This window comes from Giraffa tippelskirchi, chromosome 12, assembly GCF_054371585.1.
Source record: "Giraffa tippelskirchi isolate mGirTip1 chromosome 12, T2T-mGirTip1v1.2.pri, whole genome shotgun sequence".
NCBI classification, from domain to species: Eukaryota; Metazoa; Chordata; class Mammalia; order Artiodactyla; family Giraffidae; genus Giraffa; species Giraffa tippelskirchi.
In genome coordinates, this window is record NC_137286.1 from 62,500,689 (window position 1) to 62,521,657 (window position 20,969).

The window sequence follows — 20,969 nt, forward strand, 5'->3', positions numbered from 1 at the left end:
GTGGACATTCTTCTGATTGGTTGATGGTGAGGTAATCGGGAGTCAACATCAACAAACTTCTGGCTCCAATTGGTCTAGGGTCTATAAACTTTTCCACCTGGTGGGGTTTCAGTATCTGTGAAACAGGCTCAGAATATTATCTATAATACTTGAGGAAGAAATAAAGGTCCTTGACTTTGTTTATGGCTAACTATTATTAGTTTGTCTTGCTTGACTGTTTTTCTTTGTTTCTCATTTTCTCACTTAATCTGACTAAATTTATTCTTTGAAACTTGAGAAGGCCTAAGAGGCTAGTGTTTTTCTACAAACAAGAGACAGGCAGAAGACATATATGGGAAGAGGTGTCTCAGAAAGGCCCAATATGGGATAGAATTCAGAAAAGGGGATGAGCTACAAATGTGCAACCTGGGTTTGGGAGCTACTTTTGATGAAAAAAAAAAAAAAAGATCTTTTTCTTCTCCTAGCCCCTTGAATGGAGAAGGCAATGGCACCCCACTCCAGTACTCTTGCCTGGAAAATCCCATGGATGGAGGAGCCTGGTAGGCTGCAGTCCATAGGGTCGCTAGGAGTCGGACACGACTGAGCGACTTCACTTTCACTTTTCACTTTCATGCACTGGAGAAGGAAATGGCAACCCACTCCAGTATTCTTGCCTGGAGAATCCCAGGGACGGGGGAGGCTGTTGGGCTGCCGTCTATGGGGTCGCACAGAGTCAGACACGACTGAAGCGACTTAGCAGCAGCAGCAGCCCCTTGAATATGTCCCCAACTTTTTCATCACCAGGAGAAGTCTGTACTCCACTTGGGCTGAGTAGGCAGTTCAATGATGTGCCTGACTGTTAGAAATCTCTCTTCCTCTTCTTCCATCAGGGAAGCTGAGACAACAACCTTGCCTCCGGGTTCTCACTCACCTGAGCAACCGTCCTACCATATACCCACCTCATGCTCTCTCCCTGCTGCTCCTCCACTTTTTCTTTCTCTGTCTAAAATAAGATTATAAAAAGTCAGGAGAAGGTACAGTCTTTCAGCTTTCTTTTTCTTATAAGCACATGTGAGAATCCTATTTTTTTCAGTGTAGGGCAGCAACTGCTTGCAAGATTTTTGAGTTTGGGTTTTGGAGTGAAAGAGTTCTGGCTAGCATTTGGGCCTGTCTCTTGTGCTTTAGTCTGGTTGATCAAGCTTGTAAATCTCAGAATTTGGAAGACAAACTCAGTTAAAATGTACAAATTTGAATTTCTTATTTCCTATTGTCTTCATTCACATTTCTTCTCTGGAACTTCTAGGAGTGAGGGATGCTCAGTGTGGAAGTAAGTTCAAAGTATCATTTATTCCTTCTGGCTTAATGGGGTTGTAAATTTGACCACAAAATGATCCTATATCCTCCCCTAACAAAGATGTTGGCAGTGACTGTGTGTCAGGGAAAATGGTGGGATGGGTAGGTTTGAGGAACCAGACTTGACTCACTAGCTGTTGGGAAAGTTACTTCTCTCTACACTTCAGTTTGCTTATCTGTAACATGAAAGTCACAATAGTTCCTGTTTTATAAAGTTGTTGTATAGATTAAATGTGCTAAGAAATGTGAACCACTTAGAAGAGTTTTTGGCATGAGTTTTTGTGATCATTATTTTTTGCATGTAGGATTATAATCAAGGGTATGATGAGATAAATCAAGTAAAATAAAACTCTGTCTAGATAACTTTTTTAACACTGAAAATATTTGAAATCATCATTTTTTTAGAGCTGAGATACATTCATCTACCCATGTTTTACAGATGTCACTTTTTATGGATGGCAGTGAGGGAAAGGTATCAAAAGTTTTCCTGAAGGTTTCTGACTCCATCCCACGAGATGAAAGTAGAAATCAAGGCCAGTTATTTGGGGATGAGGTACCTGTCTCAGATGGAGGAAGCAAATTGCTCAGATAATAAGGCCATTAGCAGAGACATTACTTTGCCAACAAAAGTCCGTCTAGTCAAAGTTATGGTTTTTCCAGTGGTCATGTATGGATGTGAGAGTTGGATGGTGAAGAAAGCTGAGCACCGAAGAATTGATGCTTTTGAACTGTGGTGTTGGAGAAGACTCTTGAGAGTCCCTTGGACTGCAAGGAGATCCAATCAATCCATCCTAAAAGAGATCAATCCTGGGTTTTCATTGAAAGGACTGATGTTGAAGCTGAAACTCCAATACTTTGGCCACCTCATGTGAAGAGTTGACTCATTGGAAAAGACCCTAATGCTGGGAAGGATTGGGGGCAGGAGGAGAAGGGGACGACAGAGGATGAGATGGTTGGATGGCATCACTGACTTGATGAACATGGGTTTGGGTAGACTCCGGGAGCTGGTGATGGACAGAGAGGCCTGGCGTGCTGCAATTCATGGGGTCGCAAAGAGTCGGACACGACTGAGCGACTGAACTGAACTGAACTGAACTGAACTGAATAAGGCCAAAGCAGTCATGGGATGATGTACATCAGCCATGATGAGAAATGATACTAGTGAGGATCAAGGGGCTTTCACATTGCCTAAAATTGCAGGAGTCTAAATGAAGTGTTGGACAAAAGAGAAAAGGGAGACCAAAGATCATCTGTCTATCATTCCAGGACATATGAATAAGACAGGCCAGCAAGCAGGGCATGTGAGAGAGTTAGCAGTAACTCCTGAGTTTTTGGACTATAGTGGAGATTCCTGAGGCTGATTGCATCTGAGATAATGTCTGAGGTAAGAATATACATGGGCACCTAGCTGCAAACTGATAGAGTTGAACTCAAAAGGAATTCTCCATCAATAAGTGGCAGATTAAAGGTACATTCATTCAGTTGCACTCTGGCCCTGAGAACTGTGGACTCATTCATCAACGACAGTCAGCCAGGCAGTAGCAGTATGAAGGTTAGGGATCGTCTACTTGAAGATCAAAGGTAGAAGTAAACTTTCCCTCAACTTGGATCAGTGATATCTCCCATCTTAACTGAGTACTATCCTTCAGTGTACTCATCCCATAGAACCACTCATTGTGATTCTGACAAGATAAAAGTAGAAAGGAACTGGAAGGTAGGAGTCATCATAGTTTCCACTCTTCTGATTTTGTTGGTTTTAATTTGCTTCTCTGTTTTTTATTTCATCAGGTGAACACTGAGGTCATTGATTTGAGATCTTTTTTTTAAATGTAGTTGTTTAATGCTATACATTTCCCTCAAATCTTTACTTTAAGTGTACCACAGAAGATTTTATATACGTACTTTAATTTTTGTTCAACTCAAAATTCATTTTAGTTTCACTTTTGATTTCTTCTTTGACCCAAGAGTTATTTAGAAATATGTTATTTAATTTTTTAGTACTGTTTACTCTTAAATAACATGGATTTGACTTTCGGGCCCACTTATACATTTTTTTTTCCCCCAATAAATACATAATACAGTACTACACAATTCACAGTTGGGTGAATCCATGAATGTGGAACCTCAATGCAGAGGGTCAACTCTTGACTGCACAGAGCTTTGGCATCCCTAACTCCCACCACAAAATTCGAGGATTTTTCAGATTCCCCCACATCCAGTCCCTCCCATCAGGAAGCCTCCACAGGCCTCTTATCTTTCTCCATCAGAGGGCAGGCAGAATGAAAACCACAGTCACAGAAAACTAACCAAACTGATCACATGGACCACAGCCTTGTCTAACTCAGTGAAACTAAGCCATGCCATTTAGGCCTACCCAAGATGCATGGGTGGCAGTGGAGAGTTCTGACAGAATGTGGTCCACTGGAGAAGGGATGGCAAACCATGTCAGCATTCTTGCCTTGAGAACCCCATGAACAGTATGAAAAGGCAAAAACATGTCACACTGAAAGATGAACTCCCCAGGTCAGTAGATGCCCAATATGCTACTGGAGAACAGTGGAGAAATAACTCCCAAAAGAATGAAGAAATGGAACCAAATCAAAATAACACCCAGTTGTGGATGTGACTGGTGATGAAAGTAAAGTCTGATGCTGTAAAGAACAATATTGCATAGGAACCTGGAATGTTAGGTCCATGAATCAAGGCAAATTGGAAGTGGTCAAACAGAAGATGGCAAGAGTGAACACCAACATTTTAGGAATCAGTGAACTTAAATGGACCAGAATGGGAAAATTTAATTCAGATGACCATTATATCTATGACTGTGGGCAAGACTTCCTTAGAAGAAATGGAGTAGCCCTCATAGTCAACAAAAGAGTCTGAAGTGCCATACTTGGGTGCAGTCTCAAAAATGACAGAATGATCTGTGTTCGTTTCCAAGGCAAACCATTCAATATCACAGTAATCCAAGTCTGTGCCCCAACCAGTAATGCTGAAGAAGCTGAAGTTGAATGGTTCTATGAGGACTTATAAGACCTTCTAGAATTAGCACCAAAAAAAGATGTCCTTTTCATCATAGGGGACCGGGATGCAAAAGTGGAAGTCGAGATACCTGGACTAACAGGCAAATTTGGCCTTAGAGTACAGAATGAAACAGGGCAAAGGCTAACAGAGTTTTGCCAAGAGAATGCACTGGTCATAGCAAACACCCTCTTCCAACAACACAAGAGAAGACTCTACACATGGACATCACCAGACGGTCAATACTGATATCAGATTGATTATATTCTTTGTAGTTGAAGATAGAGAAGTTCTGTACAGTCAGCAAAAACAAGACTGGGATCTGCCTGTGGCTCAGATCATGCGTTTCTCAATACAAAATTCAGACTTGAGGAAAGTAGGGAAAACCACTAGACAATCCAGGTGTGACCTAAATCAAATCCCTTATGATTATACCGTGGAAGTGACAAATAGATTCAAGGGATTAGATCTGATAGACAGAGTGCCTGAAGAACTATGGATGGAGGTTCCTAACATTGTACAGAAGGCAGTGATCAAAACCATTCCCAAGAAAAGGAAATGCAAACAGGCAAAACAGTTGTCTGAGGAGGCCTTACAAATAGCTGAGAAAAGAAGAGAAGTGAAAGGCAAAGGAGAAAAGGAAAGATATACCTATCTGAATGCAGAGTTCCAAAGAATAACAAGGAAAGATAAGAAAGCTTTTCTGTTAGTTCCAATTTATTTCCATTATAGTCAGGGAATGTTCCCTGTATGATTTGAATGTCTTTAAATTGTTTGAGACTCGTTTATGGCCTATCATGGTAAATGTTTTCTACGCACTTGGAAATAATATGTATTGTACTGTTGTTTGCCTACTCATTCTCAAATTATCAGGGAAAGAGTGTTGAAATTCCAAATTACTATTGTGAATTTGTCTATTTCTTCTTGCAATTCTGTCAGATTTTGCTTCCATGCAAATGGAATTTGTGTTATTAAATATTTAAAAACCTTCACTGACCACTTTATCATTATAAAATGATCATTTTGTTCCTTGTGATATTTTTTGCATGGAAATCTACTTTGTCTGATATTAAAATACCTACTCATGATATTGTTGGTCATCTTTTCACTTTTAATCCCTGTGTATCTTTTTATTCAAAATGAATTTATTGTAGGTAGCATATAGTTCTACAAGGAGATAGACTTCTAGCAAGGAGATCAAATCAGTCCATCCTAAAGGAAATCGATCCTGAACATTTATTGGAAGGACAGATGCTGAAGCTGAAACTCTAGTACTTTGGCCACCTGATGTGAAGAACTGACTCATTGGAAAAGACCCTGATGCTGGGAAAGATTGAAGGCAGGAGAAGGGGATGACAGAGGATGAGATGGTTGGATGGCATCACCGGCTCCATGCACATGAGTTTGAGCAACCTCCGGGAGTTGATGATGGACAGGGTAGCCTGGCGTGCTGCAGTCCATGGGGTCGCAAAGAGTCAGACGCAATTGAGAGACCAAACTGAGCATATAGTTAGGTCTTATTTTCAATACAATCTGAAAATACTTTAACTGAGGTGTTTAAACTGTTTACATTTAATGTGATCATTGGTGGTGTTGTGTTCAAGTGTACCACTTGGCATTTGTTCTTATCTTTACTTTGTTCCCTTTTTCTTTTTATCTTCCTTTGGAGTGAGTTAAATTGAGGGTTGCATGTGTGTGTATGTGTATGTGATTTCATCGCATCTCCTTGTTGGCTTTTTAACTGTAACTTTTTAAAAGTATAGCTTTTAAAAATGTATAGCTTTAGGATGTATAGTATATATCTTTGACTCACCAGCTAGCTGTAATGTAATATTATAGTACTTCAAATGTGGCACAAGAATCTTACTCTTCCAATGTCCCAGCCTTTGTGCTATTGTTTTCACACATTACATTATATTCTTCCATAATACATTATTTTTGCTATATAGTCAATTATTTTTTAAAAAGATTAAAAATAAGGGGGAAAGTCTTAAAATTTACCATTTGGGGTATTCTTCCTTCCTTTGCATGCACACATATTTCTATCTGGTACCTTTTCCTCTTGCCCTGCAGTATTTTTTATAGTATAGATCTGCTAATAATGAATTGGTTCAGCTTTTAAATGTCAGAAATGGCCATTGTCTCCTCTGCTCCTTTTGAGTGGTTCTTTTGGATAGCTTCCTCGCACACATATGTTGATCAGTATTCAGCTGGAGACTTGAAAAGGAGTTGCTTTTCATCTTTGGAGCTTTCTCTGCACTCTTTCTTCTCTTCCTGTTCTGAGAACACTGACTGCCTTGGCCTTCTCAGACTCCCAATTCTATTTCTATGTTTTTAAATACTTTAAAAAAGTTCACCCATTTTTATTACCTCCACCCTGCCTCTGGCAACCACCAATCTCTTCTCAATATCTATGAATTTGTTTTTAAATTCTATATGTAAATGATATCCTAAGGTATTTGTCTATCCCTCTCTGCCTTATTTCACTTGGCATAATGCTCTCAAGGGCCATCAGTGTTGCTGCAAATGGCAAAATATCCTTTCTCTTGGCTGAATAATTTCCATTGTGAATGTACCACATTTTCTTTATCCATTCATCCATTGATGGACACAGGTTGTTTTCACATCTTACTGTTGTAAATAATGTTGAACAGGAACATAGGGGTGCAGATATCTTTTTGAGTTAATGTTTTCATTTTTCTCTGATAAATATCCAGAAGTGGATTAGCTAGATCATATGGTAGTTCTATTTTCAATTTTTTTTTGAAAAAACAAATTTGAATTACTATGCAAAGTAATGGTTGTATACTATACAAATGGTTGGTATCCATCCACCCATATGGAAACCAATTTCCATATGGTTGCACCAATTTACATTCCCACCAACAGTGCACAAATGTTCCCTTTTCTCCATGTGCTCACACTTGTTATTTTTTGTCATTTTGCTAATAGCTATTCAAACAGGTGTAAGAGGATAACACACTGTGGCTTTGATTTGCATTTCCCTGATAATTAATGATGTTGAGCATCTGTTCCTGTACCTGTTGGCCATCTGCATGTCTTTTGGGGAAAATGTCTGTTCAGAGCCTCTATCCATTTTGAATTGAATTGGTTTTATGCTTGTTTTTGTTTTTGCTATTAAGTTGCATGAGTTCTTTATACATTTGGATATAGCCACTTATCAGATATATATTTGCAGTTATCTCTCATCCAATAGGTTTTATTTTCATTTGATGGTTTCTTTTGCTGTGCAGCAACTTTTTATTTTTATCTAATGTCACTTGTTTATTTTTGCTTTTGCTGCTTTTGTTTTTGATTTTTAAAAAATCATTGTCAAGGCCTGTATCAAGGAGTTTACTGCCTATGTTTTCTTCTAGGTGTTTCATAGTTTCAGGTTTTATGTTTAAATATTTGATTTATTATGATTTAATTTTTGTGTATGTGTAAAATAATACTTTCGTTTCATCATATTGCATACAGCTGTCCAATTTTTCTAACATCATTTATTGAAGAGACTTTCCTTTCCCCATTGTATATTCTTGACCCCTTTGTGGTAAATTAATTGGCCCTGTATGTATGGATTTAGTCTTGGACTTCATTCTTATCTTCCATTCATCTAAGTGACTATTTTTATCCCAGTACCATACCGTTTTGATTACTTTAGCTTTGTACAGGAATTGAAATTTAACTTGAATTTAGAAATAAATTCAAATTTAGTTTGAAATAAGAGAGTGTGATGCCTTTAGCTTTGTTTTTTATTCTCAAGATTGCTTTGGCTGTTTGGGGTCTTTTGTGATTCTGTCTAAATTTTAGGATTGCTTGTTCTATTTATATGAAAATACTATTGAAATTTTGATATGGATTGCATTGAATCTGTATATTGCTTTGGATAGTATGGAGTCAGAGGTTCGTGACATTGTACAGGAGACAGGAATCAAGAAAATCCCCATGGAAAAGAAATGCAAAAAAGGAAAATGGCTGTCTGAGGAGGCCTTACAGATAGCTGGAAAGAGAAGAGAAGTGAAAAGCAAAGGAGAAAAGGAAAGATATTCTCATCTTAATGCAGAGTTCCAAAGAATAGCAAGGAGAGATAAGAAAGCCTTCCTCAGCGATCAGTGCAAACAAATAGAGGAAAACAACAGATTGGGAAAGACTAGAGACCTCTTCAAGAAAATTAGAGATACCAAGGGAACATTTCACGCAAAGATAGGCTCGATAAAGGACAGAAATGGTATGGACCTAACAGAAGCAGAAGATATTAAGAAGAGGTGGCAAGAATACACAGAAGAACTGTACAAAAAAGATCTTCATGACCCAGATAATCACGATGGTGTGATCACTCACCTAGAGCCAGACATCCTGGAATGTGAAGTCAAGTGGGCCTTAGAAAGCATCACTATGAACAAAGCTAGTGGAGGTGATGGAATTCCAGTTGAGCTATTTCAAATCCTCCAAGGTGATGCTGTGAAAGTGCTGCACTCGATATGCCAGCAAATTTGGAAAACTCAGCAGTGGCCACAGGACTGGAAGAGGTCAGTCTTCGTTCCAATCCCAAAGAAAGGCAATGCCAAAGAATGCTCAAACTACCGCACAATTGCACTCATCTCACATGCTAGTAAAGTAATGCTCAAAATTCTCCAAGCCAGGCTTTAGCAATATGTGAACCGTGAACTTCCAGATGTTCAAGCTGGTTTTAGAAAAGGCAGAGGAACCAGAGATCAAATTGCCAATATCCGCTGGATCATCGAAAAAGCAAGAGAGTTCTAGAAAAACATCTATTTCTGCTTTATTGACTATGCCAAAGCCTTTGACTGTGTGGATCACAATAAACTGTGGAAAATTCTGAAAGAGATGGGAATACCAGATCATCTGACCTGTCTCTTGAGAAACCTGTATGCAGGTCAGGAAGCAACAGTTAGAACTGGACATGGAACAACAGACTGGTTCCAAATAGGAAAAGGAGTACGTCAAGGCTGTATATTGTCACCCTGCTTATTTAACTTATATGCAGAGTACATCATGAGAAACGCTGGGCTGGAAGAAACACAAGCTGGAATCAAGATTGCTGGGAGAAATATCAATAACCTCAGATATGCAGATGACACCACCCTTATGGCAGAAAGTGAAGAAGAACTAAAGAGCCTCTTGATGAAGGTGAAGGAGGAGAGTGAAAAAGTTGGCTTAAAGCTCAACGTTCAGAAAACTAAGATCATGGCATCTGGTTCCATCACTCCATGGGAAATAGATGGGGAAACAGTGGAAACAGTGTCAGACTTTACTTTTTTGGGCTCCAGAATCACTGCTGATGGTGACTGCAGCCATGAAATTAAAAGACGCTTACTACTTGGAAGGAAGGTTATGGCCAACCTAGATAGCATGTTTAAAAGCAGAGACATTACTTTGCCAACAAAAGTCCGTCTAGTCAAGACTATGGTTTTTCCAGTGGTCATGTATGGGTGTGAGAGTTGGACGGTGAAGAAAGCTGAGCGCCACAGAATTGATGCTTTTGAACTGTGGTGATGGAGAAGACTCTTGAGAGTTTCCTGGACTGCAAGGAGATCCAATCAATCCATCCTAAAAGAGATCAATCCTGGGTGTTCATTGGAAGGTCTGATGTTGAAGCTGAAGCTCCAATACTTTGGCCACCTCATGCGAAGTGTTGACTCATTGGAAAAGACCCTAATGCTGGGTAGGATTGGGGGCGGGAGGAGAAGGGGACGACAGAGGATGAGATGGTTGGATGGCATCACCGACTCGATGAACATGGGTTTGGGTAGACTCCGGGAGTTGGTGATGGACAGAGAGGCCTGGCGTGCTGCAATTCATGGGGTCGCAGAGAGTCGGACACGACTGAGCGACTGAGCTGAACTGAATTCTTCTGTTCTATGAGCATGGAACATCTTCCCATTTATTTGTATCTTCTTCAATTTTTTTCATTAATGTCTAATAGTTTTCAATATACAAGCATTTCACTTTCTTGTTTAAATTTATTTCTAGATATTTTATTCTTTTTGATGATAAATAGAATTGTTTTCTTAATTTCTCTTTTTGATAGTTACTACTATAAAGAAATACTGAAGACTTTTGTGTTAATTTTGTATTCTCCAATTCTACTGAATTTACTTTTTAGCTCTGTTTTTTTGACAGCTTTTTAGTATTTTCCACATATATTATGTCATCTGCAAATGGTGACAGTTTTTATTTCTTTTCTAATTTGAATTTTTTTAAAAATTTCTTTTATTTGCCCAATTGCTCTGACAATATAGGGCTTCCAAAACTATGTTGAATGAAAGCAACAAAAATAGATATCCTTGCCTTGTTACTGATTTTAGGGGGAAGCTTTTGGCTTTTCACTACTGAATATATTGGTCATGGATTTATTACATATGGCCATTATTATGTTGAGATATGTTTCCTCTATAGCCATTTTCTGGATAGATTTTGTCATAAACAGATATGTTGAATTTTGTCAAAGTTTTTCATAAATCTATTGAGATGATCACATGAGTTTTATTCTTCAATTTGTTGGAATTTCTTAGTGGTGGTCCAGTGGTTTAGGCTTGGCACTTTCACTGCAGGGATCTGGGTTTGATTCCTGGTCAGAGAACTAAGATCCTACAAGCCATGAAGTACAGGTGAAAATGAAAAAAATAAATAAATAAAATTGTTACTGTGTATCACATTGATTGAATTTAGTTTGCTAATATTTTGTTGAGAGTTTTTATTTTACTTTTTAATCAGTTTTTATTTTACGTTCATCAGTGATATTAACCTATAAACTTTTCTGTGGCATCCCTGTCTTATTTTAGTGTCAGGTAATACTGGCCTCATAAAATGTGTTTGGAAGTGTTTTCTCCTCTTCTATTTCTAGGAGCCAGGCTGCCACACCCGGGCACCATGCAGACAGTGGACTGAGGCACACCTTGCCCACCCCCAGGTTTTCTATGAAGGTCACTTTCTTGTCCTGAAGTTTCAGACTGAAGAGCAAGCTTCAGATTTGGCAGGTATCTAGGGGTTAATGGAGCTGATCTCATGAACATAGGCTCTGGACACCATCTCGGGGACCACTTTTTGCCTTGTTCCAGCTTACCAGCATTTCCCAGAAAGAAGCTTATACATTCACGTGGAGCCCTGACTTCGGTGAGCCATACAGCAGACATTTCCAAATCACCTGTGGTGATGAGATCTAATTCTTATTGCTTCTCAAAACTGTATATACATTTGAACGCTATTGCCTGAGGGCCTGGAATCCAGTCAGCCCACGACTAGCTGCTGAGATCCTCCCCTCTGGGACACTGACAGGTCTTGGCACATTTTAAACTACTGGGAGCTATTAAAAATATAATGGCCTGCTTGGACAAGCACAGAGATTTGAGAGACAACCAAGAGCTGATGCAGAGTTGAATGACAAGTTTCATCTGTTACAGGAGGCCACTCCTTCAAGACTGGAAAGTGTAAAAGTGTTAGTCACTCAGTCGTGTCCAACTCTTTGCAACCTCATGGACTGTAGCCCTCCTGGCTCCACTGTCCTTGGGATTCTCCAGGCAAGAATATGGGAGTGGGTTCCCTTTCCCTTCTCTAGAGGATCTTCCTGATCCAGGAATCGAACCTAGGTCTCCTGCATTGTAGGCAGATTCTTTACCACCTGAGTAACCAGGGAAGCCTGATGTGTAAACAGAATAAAATCTGTATATTCTTCTCCTGCTGATATTTCTTATGTCCAGACTGTAAGCCAGTGCTACTATAGCCCTGGGACATCTGGACCACACAGCCAGCCATGCCAGGACCCAGCCCCACTCACCAATGGGCCAATGCCGTGTGAGGCAGCCACACTGGCATACTACATTGGCAGCCAAGTGGACTGGAGGTCGGTCCCACCTACCAGTGCACACACAGGAACCAGTCTTGCCCCCAGAGAAGAGTCTAAAGAGCCCACATAAGGGGCACACCTAGAGCATATCGCTCTGGTGACCAGAGAGGGGTGTGCTTAAGACATTTCCTACATAAGGCCACTCCTCTAAAACTGGGGAATGAATCCAAACTACATAATACATAGAAGTAAACACAGAGAATTCAGCAAAATAAGGAGATGCAGGAATATGTTCCAAAACAAGAAATAAGACAAAACTCCAGAAGAACTGAGTGAAGTGTATATAATCTACCCAATAAGGAGTTCAAGGTAATGATCACGAAGATGCTCAATTAATTACAGAAAAGAATGGATGAACAGAGTGAGACATTTAACAAAAAGGTAAAAAATACAAAGAAGAACCAGAGTTGATGAATACAGTAACTGAACATTTAAAAAAATACACCAGAAGTAATCAACAATAGGTTAGATTACACAGAAATGGCTCAGCGAACTGGAAGACAGATTAGTGGAAAGTACAAAAGTTGAACAGAAAAAAAATGAAATAGTTCTAAAAATTGAAGATAGTTTAAGAGACCTCTGGGAAACTATCTAACATATTAACATTCACAGTACCGGAGTCCCAGAAGAAGACGAGAGAGAGAAGGGTGCAGAGAACTTATTTGAAGAAATAATATCTGAAAGCTCTCCAAACCTGGGGAAGGAAACATATATCTAAGAACCAAAGGCAGTCCAAACAAAATGAACCCAAAGAGGTCAACTCCAAGACACATTATAATTAAAATGGCCAAGATTAAAGCTAAAGAGAGAATTTTAAAGGCATCAAGAGGAAAACAACTAGTTACATACAAGGGAACCCTCATAAGATAACCAGCAGATATTTCAACAGAAACTTTTCTGTCCTTCAGGGAGTGGCAAAATGTATTCAAATCACTGAAAGAAAATAACTCCCAACTAATAAAACTTTATCAGGAAAAACTATTATTCAGAGTTGAAGGAGAGATAAAAATGTTTTCCAGATAAGGACAAGCTAAAGTATTAATCACCACTAAAAAAGGATTATGAGAAATGTTAAAGGGACCTCATTAAGCTGAAAAGAAGGGGCACTAACTGATAACAAGAGAATATATGAAAGAACAAATCTCACTGGAAAAGTAAATATATAGTAAAAGTAAAGGATTAATTATTATAAATCTAGTATGAAGGTTAAAATATAATAATAGTAAAAATAGTCATGATTACAATAATTATTTAAGGACTACATAAGACATCAAAAACATTAAACATGTTTGGGGAGAGTAATAACATTAAGATTTATAATGAGATCAAGTTTAAGTTGTTATCAACTTAAGATAGACTGTTATAATATAGGTAAGCCTCATGGTAATCAAAAAGCAAAAACCAGTATAAGTTAAAAAAAAGAGAAAAAAACATAAGCATTTCACTAAAGTCATGAAATCACAAAGAAAGAGAGAAAGAAACAGAGAGGAAATGCCAAAACAGCTAGAAAACAGTTAACAAAATGGCGATGGGTAAATACTTATCAAGAATTTCTTTAACAGTAAATAGACTAAATTCTCCAATAAAAAGATAATTAACTGAATGGACTGCAAAATAAGATCCATACATATCCTATCTACAAGAGACTCACTTCAAATGTAAAAACACACCACAGGCTGAAAATGAAGGAATGGAAATAATTGCAAATGGAAACCAAAAGGAAGTTAGGGTAGCAATACTTATATCAGACTCTTTGTGACCCTATGGACTGTAGCTCACCAGACTCCTTTGTCCACGGAATTCTCCAGACAAGAATACTGCAGTGGGTAGCCATTCCCTTCTCCAGTGTCAGACAAATAGACTCTAAGACAAGGACTAATTTTTCAACTTAAGGAGACCATTGAACACAACCTGGATTCTCTATCTTGTGTCGAAATCTGGAATTTACTGTTTCAATTATAAGTACATATATATATATATTTCATATTTTTCCCCATATAGGTTATTATAAAATGTTAAGTATAGCTCCTGTGCTATACAGCCACATTTTAAGAGATTATTAGACCACAGCTTACTTTGGGATGGTCTGTGTATGAAGATAATGTCATTGTGGGGTGTGGCCCAGGCTCTCCAGAAGCAGCTGAGCACCAGGCAGTCAAGGGGTGAAGGCTTCCACAGCTGCCCCTCTTCCCTCACTCATCCCTCGTTGCCACCATAGCCCAGGCAAGGCCAGTGCTATTGATCTTGGTTTTTAGAAATTCAACTTCTTTCCTGACACTTTCCAGGCACACACTGAGAATACTCCCCCCTAGTCACTGATCCCCTCTGATCCAGCTCTGGCTTTGTCTCTCACAGTTCTCTGGGCATGAACTCCTCCTTGCCTGGCCAACTCTTTGTTGCTCTTTCAGCAGCTCTCACTTTTAGGAATTTACACTCACTGTTTGTGAAAGCAGAGAGGTCTGTCTCCTCATATTTTCAGAGGGTTTATTTTCAATGGACAGTTTCCTGCAAAGGATTGAATCTACCTTCAAAACCCATGTTTTAGGTTTCTTGAATCTTTCTTGGGGTTTTTATGTTTCAAATATGCCTTCCCGAGGTTCTTATTCAGATCAATATCAGCAAAGAGTATCGGTGTGGCTACAAGCCTGCTATGCTTTGATTATTTCATCACAAACATAGTATAAGACTTACAGCATGAGTGTCAGGGATGAGAAGTCTATTGGCTCCATCTGTGGCCCTGAGTTCTGCTGCTTCCAGGTCCTCTGTGTTCTTCTTTGTGCTTATTTTCCCACTTATTCTGAAATGATTGCTCCTTACTCTACAGGAAAGAGGAGAAATATTGATATATTGATAATAAACTATAGTACATCTTCTAGGCTGAAAATTGTAATTGTAGGGACAACAATCATTTTCTTGGGAAGTCTTTAAATAGTGATCTAAAAACTTGCAAGCTGTATATCTAAAGGGAAAATTTTTAATGAAGAAAAATAAACATTTTATGGTCTAGCCAAGATTAGACCTAGTCAAGTTAAACTCCAAGGAATTGTCATTTCAAGATATTTCAGACAGAAATCTGCTTAATACTAAGATTTTGGGGTCTGCTATGGATTTCCAGGGTTGCTTGAAAGATTCCATTTATGAGAAATTTGTAAAATTTCTATAGGAAATATTACATTTTCTGAAGGATTGAAAAATCATTTTTCTAATTGCAGTATAGTTGATTTATAATGCTGTGATAATTTCTGCTGTACTGCAGAGTGATTCAGTTATACATACAAATATATATTTTTTCCTTACTTTTTCCATTATGATTTATCACAGGATATTAAATATAGTTCCTGTGCTATACAGTAGGACATTGCTCTTTATCCATTCTATGTATGATAGTTTGCATCTGCTAACCCCAAACTCCCAATCTATCCCACCCCTACCCTACAGCCTACCCTGGTAATCGTAAGTCTGTTCTTTATGTCTGTAAGTCTGTTTCTGTTTTGTAGACAAGTTCATTTGTGTCATAAAAAATGTTTTAAATAGAGACAGACATTGAAATTTTGCTGCTAGCAACTCAGAAATCCCAGAGCTAGAGGACTGCAAGAAGATAATTCTCATCTATGGGCAGCTTGAGAGAATCACAGTTTGGCTTTCCTGAAAGAATTATTGCCTGGAAGAATGTTGGTGCTGTTCAGTCACTAAGCTGTGTTCAATTCTTTGTGACCCCATGAACTGCAGCATGCCAGGCTTCTCTGTCCTTCACTATCACCCAGAGTTTCCTCAAACTCATATCCATTGAGTCAGTGATGCCATCCAATCATCTCATCCCCTGTTGCCCTCTTCTCCTCCAGCCTTCAATCTTTCCCAGCATCAGGATATCTTCCAATGAGTTGCTCTTCACATCAGGTGGCCAAAGTACTGGAGCTTCAGCATCAGTCCTTCCAGTGAATATTCAGGACTGATTTCCTTTAGGATTGCTTGATCTGATTTTCTTGCTGTCCAAGGGACTCTCAAGGGTCTTCTGCAGCACCACAATTTAAAGTGTCAAGTCTGGAAGAATAAAGTGGCTTTTTTCTTTTCATTCATCTACCTGCTTATGCTCTTCTTTATATGTGACCTTTCTGAGCCACATCTGTGTCAAGGGCCTAAGGATTTCTCCTTCCAAATGCAGATAAGGGTTCAGCAAAACCCCATTAACAGAACTAACTCCCAGCAAGTACTTCTAGTGGAGACACCTCCACCTAAGCACAGGTAACAGCAGAATCTCCACTGTCTCCTCTGGTTTGCCAAACGTGTTATCAACAGTGACAATCTGTGAGGTGTAAGGAGTCTTCCGGAGAGTGGTTCACAAGAGAGGCTGAGGGAAACCCAGAATGCAGACTTAATGGGATAGTGTTCTTTGAAATCAGATGACATGAGGATCTGTATCTGTTTGTTCAATTAACAATCTTAAAAACTGTTTTGTCCTTTGAAACCCAATAAACCATTTCTATTCAAATATCTTTCTGTTTCCTCACATGTAAGAAGAAATTATATTTTCTTACTAAGTTTCCAACAGAGTTTCCAGTATGGATGTGACAGTTGGACCATAAAGAAGGCTGAGCACTGAAGAATTGATGTTTTTGAACTCTGGTGTTGGAGAAGACTCTTGAGAGTCCCTTGGACAGCAAGGAGGGATATCAAACCAGTCCATCCTAAAGGAAATCAGTCCTGAATATTCATTGGAAGGACTGATGCTGAAGCTGAAGCTCCAACACTTTGGCCATCTGATGTGAAGAACTGACTCATTGAAAAAGACCCTGATGCTGGGAAAGATTTAAGGCAGGAGGAGAAGGGGATGACAGAGGGTGAGATTGGTTGGATGGCATCTCCCAGTTGGCAGACATGAGTTTGATCAAGCTCCGGGAGTTGGTGGTGGACAGGGAAGCCTGACATGCGGCTGTTCATGGGATCGCAAAACGTCGGACATGACTGAGCAACTAAACTGAACTGAACTTCCAATAGACAGGGTCCAGAATGTGGAAAGGATAAGTAATGATGAAAACCAAGCTTTGGTACATTAAAATGTGTAGCCATGCAGTGACACACACTCAACTACAGGGAAGTGTTTATGGAATGTTAGAACATCAGGGTTTCACTGCAAAGGAGAGGAAGATCACTGTTACACCTTGAAATTGGTTAGACACATCCACAGCTGCTGATGTCACAGTTATATTTGCTCCAGGTATGACAGACATGAATGGTCCAGCAAATGGTGTCTTCCCAACAGCCACTGCTAAGGTCCAAAACTGCACTTATGCACACCTGTGATTGCAGCCACAAAATAGTTATTGTTTATTGTGCTTAGAAAATTCTCTTAAAAAAGCCACAATTCTAGGTATGTGCATAACATTGTGGAGATCTGTATTGATGAATGTAATTTTCATGGTAAACACCTCCTCTGAAACACTGACACTTGAAAGCATGAGAAATATTACACATAATTTTTCATGCTTGTGAATTTCCATGGGTGCCATTCATTGGAGGAAACCAGTATTGGGTCCTCCAGGGCAATAGCCATCTCTCACTGACATTCTATGATTCTCCCCCTCCATGTGACACGTGGGAAAGGCATAACAAATGTTTATTGAACCAAGTCTGAATATTGGGCAGAAATGTTCTTTCCCTTGACAAGCTTTGTTTTTGAAGCTGTTAAGAATTATCTTATGGTTTAAAAACATCCCTCTTTAGACGGCATTTGTTATGAATTGTCCTTTACCTTGTCTGACCAGAGACAAGGCTTTAGGAGAGCCTTCAGAGTAACAAAAAGGTCCATTGTAAAAGTCAGTGGAGCCCTCGAAGCCCACCCGACCCATGGGACAATCAATGGAATTATTGAGAATGGTAAATCTATCCTGTGAAATGAGAATTCTGTATCATTTTATATAGTTTAAAAGCAGTTGTAGTCCTTAGTATTTGACAGTGAAATTTTGATATTGATTTCTATTCTTCTCATTAAAAGTAACAGAAACCAATCAAGTATAGCTAGGAGTGGTCTGTCTTCTGGTACCAGGCATATTGCTCTCATCTGCTTCTGAAGATAATCTCTGCAAGCCCTTCACATCTTCCAGAATATTCTTCAAACTGCACTGAATGCAGCTCAGTGGGTAGATACTGCAGGTGACTTCTCTACCTATACAGCTTGGTGGTAGAGGCTTCCTGGCTTTTCCTGGAGGCTCTCTGTTGGAGGGACCAAGTCCCAAGGTCCAGTTTGGGCTCACAGGCCTTCGCTTCATGAAAGACTCCAGGCCATCAACATCTTGGCTGCAGTGGTGAACCTGGACAGAAGGTCAGCACACCGGAAATGGGCAGCATCCATTCTGCTTCGTGCCACCAGGGGCCACATTCTGACGAGCACAAATGAGAGCGCTCCACCCCTCCCTCCTCCAAAGTTCGCAGTCACCTCGGTCCGAAGTTCCCCTGGGTCACAAAGGATCCCTGAGCACAAGCAAGAGGAATAAATTCTCTGGAAAAGCAGCACCCTTCTCAGCCATGAAGAAGGTGGTTCTTGGGCAAAGTCCCTTGACATCACGCTTGGAGTGCACGTCCAGCATGGGTTCTACGTACTGGTATGGAGGGTCCTGGGCAGGTGAGGGAGAGAAGTGACCTGAGCACGGACATGCCCACAGGTTTCTCTCGTTCCCTCCTGCATGTAGATAATTAGTAAGTGAAAGCATCTTAATTTATAATTTTGAGTCTTTTTGTCATATTTTGAGAGATTCTGGCAAGGAGTTAAATACAGAAATGAGAAATTTAAGGAAAACACATGAAGTAAGGTTTTTGCAATAAAATGATGTCATTTTGGAGCATGAGGATCTTGTGACCCCAAATCCTGTAGTCCTGGGTGGTGATGTTAGACACCTTGGTTCTGAATTAGCCTGATATATGGATACACTGAGGAACTAAAGTCATGGGCATGTGCCATCAGAATCTGCAATAAAACAAAGTAATTCAGACCAGATTGCTAGCAATTCTGTGAGCAATAACTAGAATCCTGAAAAACAGGGTGGAATCCACAAAGATCCTCAGCTCTTGGTGGGGAGGCCTCCGCAGATCCAGAGGTCCATTTGTCGTATGCAGCAGAGATGAGCTAACCAAGCAAACGGCCTCTGTAGTTAGTCAGCACCAGTCCGTCACTGCCTGTGGCAGTCACTCTGTGGTGAACACTTGGAGACCTTTCTCTGTACCTTCCTGCTTATTTGCCTTATTGGTTGTGTATGTTTAAATTCCTTGAAAGAAAAATTCAACACTTAACACCCCTTTCTAACTCATATTTAATACAGTGACTTTTGCGTGCTTTTTACTATTTCCTCAATCTTTAAAGAGAGGATTGAAACATAGCCCTTCATATATGGGGGGCTCACGATGTAACCCAACATGAAGCCATTAAATGCAAAGACTCAGTCACTGGCTTGGGCTGTGACACTGCATATCCGCCTGTGGTCTTACCCGATTCTGAGAGAGACATTTAAATATCAAGTTTTGATTTGGGATCTGCTTCTGAGAAAAAAATAAATAAAAAGTCAACTCTTTCCTTCTGGTCTAATGGATCTGACTAAAGGATAGTTTCATGACCAAAGAAATGTATTTAATGAGAATGTCCTCTATTTTATTTATTCTTCATTCAACTTTTCTCTTTTATCCAAATTCAGAAGCATTAACTCTCCTACAGAGGGCAATGCTATAGGTCATTTGTCAAGACTTTCCAGAAAGCCTTGGAAACTTTTCTGAACAATCAACACTGGGTGACTTTTGCTCTCCTATCTGAGATACCACTGTGATAGCCATTGTCTAAAATAAACCCAAAGTCTGAAGAAACCTGTCTGTATTCTTGGAGGAAACAAAGCTATCCCTCATGCAGCCCTTCCTCAGACCTCAGGGTTACTAAGCTCCCTTTCTTGAAAATCCTCCTCAATATCAAACATTTCTGTAGCTCCTAACACCATTAATCAATCTTTAAGACATATTAGTAATCAGTGTCACTGTCTCTCATCCCCATGTACGGATGCCACCACAGTCCCCTTGCCCTCACCACACCCAGGAGGCAATGCAAGGGGGATAGTGAAGGAGGGGCTTGATGTATGCAGATGTGCAAATAGAGGTCTTAGAAAAAGAAAACTCCTGCAGTGCATGTTCTTATGCCTTTGCTTTGCCACTGTGATGCTTTAGACTTTTAGAAAAGGAAAGAAGAACGGGGACAGAAAATCTTACACTGACCAATGTCACTGGAGCCAATGTCAGGACTCAAGCTGGGACAGAGCCTCTCCAGTCTCACAGGCAAACGCAGGTTCTAGCTGGGGCCAGCACCTGCCCTCAGCCCTGAGACCCAGCACCACTAGGATAACCTGCTGGTGGCTCAGACGGTAAAGAATCCGCCTGCAGTGCGGGAGACCAGGGTTTGATCCCTGGGTTGGGAAGATCCCCTGGAGGAGGGCATGACAACCCACTCCAGTATTCTTGCCTGGGGAATCCCCATGGACAGAAGAGCCTGGTGGGCTACAGTCCATGGGGTCACAAAGAGTCAGACAGGACTAAGCGACTAAGCACAGCACATCAGGATGATAGGGGAGTGAAGCTGTCTTTGGTAAATCTTTTGCTAGAAATTTTAAAGAAAAATGAATAAGTAGTTCTACATTTTCCTTGATCTTTAATTGGTACAAAATTTTTCATGAAGATATTGGCTGATACTTAAGAGTCTTTTTGGAAAATGGACTAG

General features: G+C 39.8%; 1 protein-coding gene across 2 annotated transcripts in view; it reads right to left on the reverse strand.

The window, feature by feature from the left end:
- LOC145528567 (uncharacterized) overlaps positions 1-20,969 on the reverse strand; it is a 93,908-nt gene that overhangs the window by 36,948 nt on the left and 35,991 nt on the right. For both annotated transcript variants that reach the window (XM_081547240.1, XM_081547241.1), the window contains exon 3: positions 14,915-15,041. In XM_081547240.1, the coding sequence (XP_081403366.1) occupies positions 14,915-14,952 (38 nt within the window). In that variant the 5' untranslated portion in view covers positions 14,953-15,041. The remainder of the gene's footprint in view (positions 1-14,914; positions 15,042-20,969) is intronic.